This window comes from Gracilinanus agilis, chromosome 4 (genome assembly GCF_016433145.1).
Source record: "Gracilinanus agilis isolate LMUSP501 chromosome 4, AgileGrace, whole genome shotgun sequence".
Lineage (NCBI taxonomy): Eukaryota > Metazoa > Chordata > Mammalia > Didelphimorphia > Didelphidae > Gracilinanus > Gracilinanus agilis.
The window spans coordinates 292,559,743-292,563,487 of NC_058133.1; the positions used below are offsets into that span (position 1 = coordinate 292,559,743).

The window sequence follows — 3,745 nt, forward strand, 5'->3', positions numbered from 1 at the left end:
AGTCTAAATCATTTTCCTTGTTCTTCATTATGAAGACATGAGCATACACTTTGGCGTAGTAAATGTGAAAAGCTCATAAAAGTATGTTCTGCCAAATCAGAAAACACTTAACCTGTCAAAGGAAGTTCTATCTATCATTGAAAATTCTTCCATTGCCCTACCTGAATGACAGTTGCATCTGTCATGCTACCATTATTTCAGTGAGGAGATAAATCAGGTTAATATTTGAATTCACCATTGAGAATTCTTTGCTCATTCTAATATATCATTTTGAGAGCCGCCTTCAGGTTGAATGCAATATAGATCATCTCTTTAAGATGACAAAACAAAGCTATGATCATTTTTATGACCCCTTAATGTCCTTCAAAGATCATTTAGATTTCACATGACATACCTTTGCAAAACATAAATTCATCTTAAATAAGTTCTCTGATACCGAAATAGTTTCATCTACCAGGGAGAAGAAAAGCAAAAAACAAACAAAAAACACTCGGGCTTTAGGCAAGTGCTAAGTTGGGAAACTCAAGCATGTCTGTTTTTCAAATGTTTGCCTTAAGTGTGTCTTAGATCATCGGGTTGGAGGAAGCCTGTGGCAGAATGTTTATGCTGTACCTAATGGATTGGTTATGAAACTGACCTAAAGCACGGGCTAATCTTACATCTACAGGCTTACCATGGCCACAAACATCTGGAGATGTAAGTGCGTGCAGAAACAGCTACGTGAGAGTACGGGGAAGAGTAAGGTACCTGTTAAAATTCTTAAAGAGAATTAGATTCGGATCTCTTCAATTGCCTCTCCCTTCCCTTTAGTTTTCCTGGTGCCCTTCCTACCCCTCCCCTCTCCACAAGGGAGACTGCTGGAGGCTGGGGGACTGAGGATTCAGTGCTGGAATGGTCTGCTTCAGGCTCTGCTGTACTTGCGTTCTCCTCCTCCTAGTGTCACTGCTGCAGCCTTGAATGCTGGCTCCTTGTTCCCTCTGCTGCCTCCGTGCTCCAGCGCAAACCTGTCTGGAAAACCAACGCAGCAGAGGCAGAGGCGGGTGGCGGGAGGAGAAGTTCCCTAGGCAAAGTCTCTGAGTGGCATTGGCTCGGGAAGTTTTCACGTCATTTGCTTCCCTTCTCTTCCCTCCCTCAGCCTCCCCCTGCCTTGCGCCCCCCCGCCCCCCCGCCGCGAACCCGGAGCGCCCATGGAGCAGGTGGCGAAGAGGAATCGGAGCTTGCAGCACTGAGAACCCTCGGACCCGGAGCCCGTGATGTCTGGTCCCAAACTGGAGGCTTCCCCGCCTTGTCGGAACTGGTCATCTTGTCCAGAGCTCAACAGGACTCGGGAGCCTTTAGGGAATCTCTCGCTCTATGACGATGAGGAATTGCTGCGCTACGTGTGGAGAGAATACTTACACCCCAAAGAATATGAATGGGTTCTGATTGCTGGCTATATCATCGTATTCATCGTGGCGCTCATTGGCAATGTCCTGGGTGAGTGTCCCCCTCGGGCAGCTCTCCAAAGGACTGTCACCTTCTCTCTGCCCGAGGTTGGGCAAGGTCCCTTTACACCACTGTGATCGCCTGGGGAATAGACACAAAGAGGTCTGAGTGTTAATGGCTTTGGTCAGTGCGGGCTTTCTCCAGCTTGGTGAAAAAAAGTTTCCTGTTTGACTAACCAGAGGGCATTGCACTGAAATCTTGCCTTTTCATTGCTGTGCAAAGGGATATCATTCCTTCTTCATCTCTCATCCTTTCCCTCCTCATTGCACTCCACCCGACAAGAAATTCTCTGGGGACTAAGAGAGGTGACTCCCTAGCTAAAGGTTTGGAACTTGTTTAGAGAAGGAAACTAAAAGGCTTATTATTATTGAAGCTGGGTGCTTCTCCAGCTCAGTTGAGTATCAAAGCTGTGTGCTACTTGCAGCCCAGACCTGCCCTCTTAAGGAAAGGGCTCACTTGGGCTTCTAAAGTCACAGAGCGGTTCCAGGAAAGGCAGATTGCCCTTTTCTAGCTCTTAGCAGCAGCTGCCCAGACGGAGTAATGGGGGATTTGGGGGTGGGGGGAGGGTGGAAGGCGGGAGATAAGAAAATAGCAGGAAACATCTTCCTCAATGAGTGGACCAGAAAAGAGTAAGAAAAGGGTGATGGGGTGGCATCTGAGAAAAAGTCTGATCCCTCCATTGCAGAGATCGTCCGATGGCCAGATTTTATATTGTGCTGGATTCGTGTTAGTTATTGTTGAGGATACAGGAGCCAGAAAGGATGAAGACCCTGGTGTTTGGAAATGAGGCAGCCAGCTAAACGTCAATTTTCCTGCCTCTTGTTCTTTTGTTCAGGTGTAGGTGGGAGTGAGGGCTGGGAGGTAGAGTGTGTTTGTGATCTGTGGGAACACACAATACTCTTCTTTTCAAAGAGGAAAACCTTTGGTCTGTAGGTGAGATTGGGGTGGGGCTGGTAAGAATTAAAAAATGAAATTAAAGAAAAATGTGCAGAGAGCTATAGATGTGCATTGGAATGCTGTTTCAAATGTCCAGGGTAGGGGTGGGTGGAGGGAGGTTTAATTAGAACTTAATCAAGGGAATGTGGTGGATTAGATATATATTGCCCTGAATATATATTAGGAAATGGAAGGAATACAGAAGGGCAGGTAGGCTAGAGAGAACTGTTGGGTGTGTTGGAAGCTAAAGGCTAGGAATAAACTGAGATTGAGGAGAACAGTAAACTATCAGCAAGTTTTCAGTATTAATCTCATGTTGCTCTCTGTCCTTAAGTGGGCTACCGTAGATTGAGAAGCATTTCATGGGCAAAGGTAGGGATAGACTGATACTCTAGAGAGAATGAACAGGTTTATTATTTTATAAGATATATCAAAACACCTAGGAGTATATGGGCATGCCCTCAGTATGTCTCTACGCTGAACAATTTCTCTTTTTAATGCATACACATAAACATACATACATATATATGCACGCATGCATATATGTATAGAGTAATTTAAGGCACAAACAAATTTTAATATCTATCCAGCCAGGATGGAATTATTGGCAGCACTAATGCCTATGGACATTGGCATAGTTTGAACTATATAACTAAACTGCTGTTTGTGCTGCTCCCCACCTTCCTTTCACTTACTTTCAGAATCACAAAGTTTCAGGTGTAGTGATTACACTTGATCATTGTACACATCATAAAATAAAGAGTTAATGGAGTCCCCCATACTCTCCCAAGCTCTAAAATATCCATGATGTGATAATGACTTCCCAGTATTCACCTATATCCTTGTGCAGCTATTGTCAATGAACAGCTTTCATTGAATATCTGGGCTATCTCCTTACTAAAACTTAGCCACTGAGGAATATGAATGATCTTCAATGAGAATTTACTATGTTGAGGATACAAGTAAAGTTGAAAGGAATTTTGATGTTATTAAGCCAACTCCTTCCCTTGTTGTTTTTAATACTTACATTAAAAATGATTTTTCACTCACTTCACCCTCCTCTCTGATTCTTCTCAATGGCTGAGGGAAAACAATGATATCTTTATTTCTTACCCTTTTGTGGTATGTTTGTATGATTGGGCAAGTTTTTATTTCAAGGCTTAGGAAATGCATGGTATAGTAACTCTGCCTGTTGCAAATTTCTGGAGAAATAGAAAGAGAGCACTGTCCACAAACCTGGGTGCTGAAAAAACTAGTGGAGAGAGAGAGAGAGAGAGAGAGAGAGAGAGAGAGAGAGAGAGAGAGAGAGAGAGAGAGAGAGAGA

The 3,745-nt window shown here is 43.9% G+C and overlaps 1 protein-coding gene across 1 annotated transcript in view; it reads left to right on the forward strand.

The window, feature by feature from the left end:
- The first annotated feature begins 1,253 nt into the window (after positions 1 to 1,253).
- Positions 1,254 to 3,745, forward strand: part of HCRTR2 (hypocretin receptor 2) — a 146,506-nt gene continuing 144,014 nt past the window's right edge. Inside the window, exon 1 of the mRNA XM_044673533.1 lies at positions 1,254 to 1,476. Within this exon, the coding sequence (XP_044529468.1) occupies positions 1,254 to 1,476 (223 nt within the window). The remainder of the gene's footprint in view (positions 1,477 to 3,745) is intronic.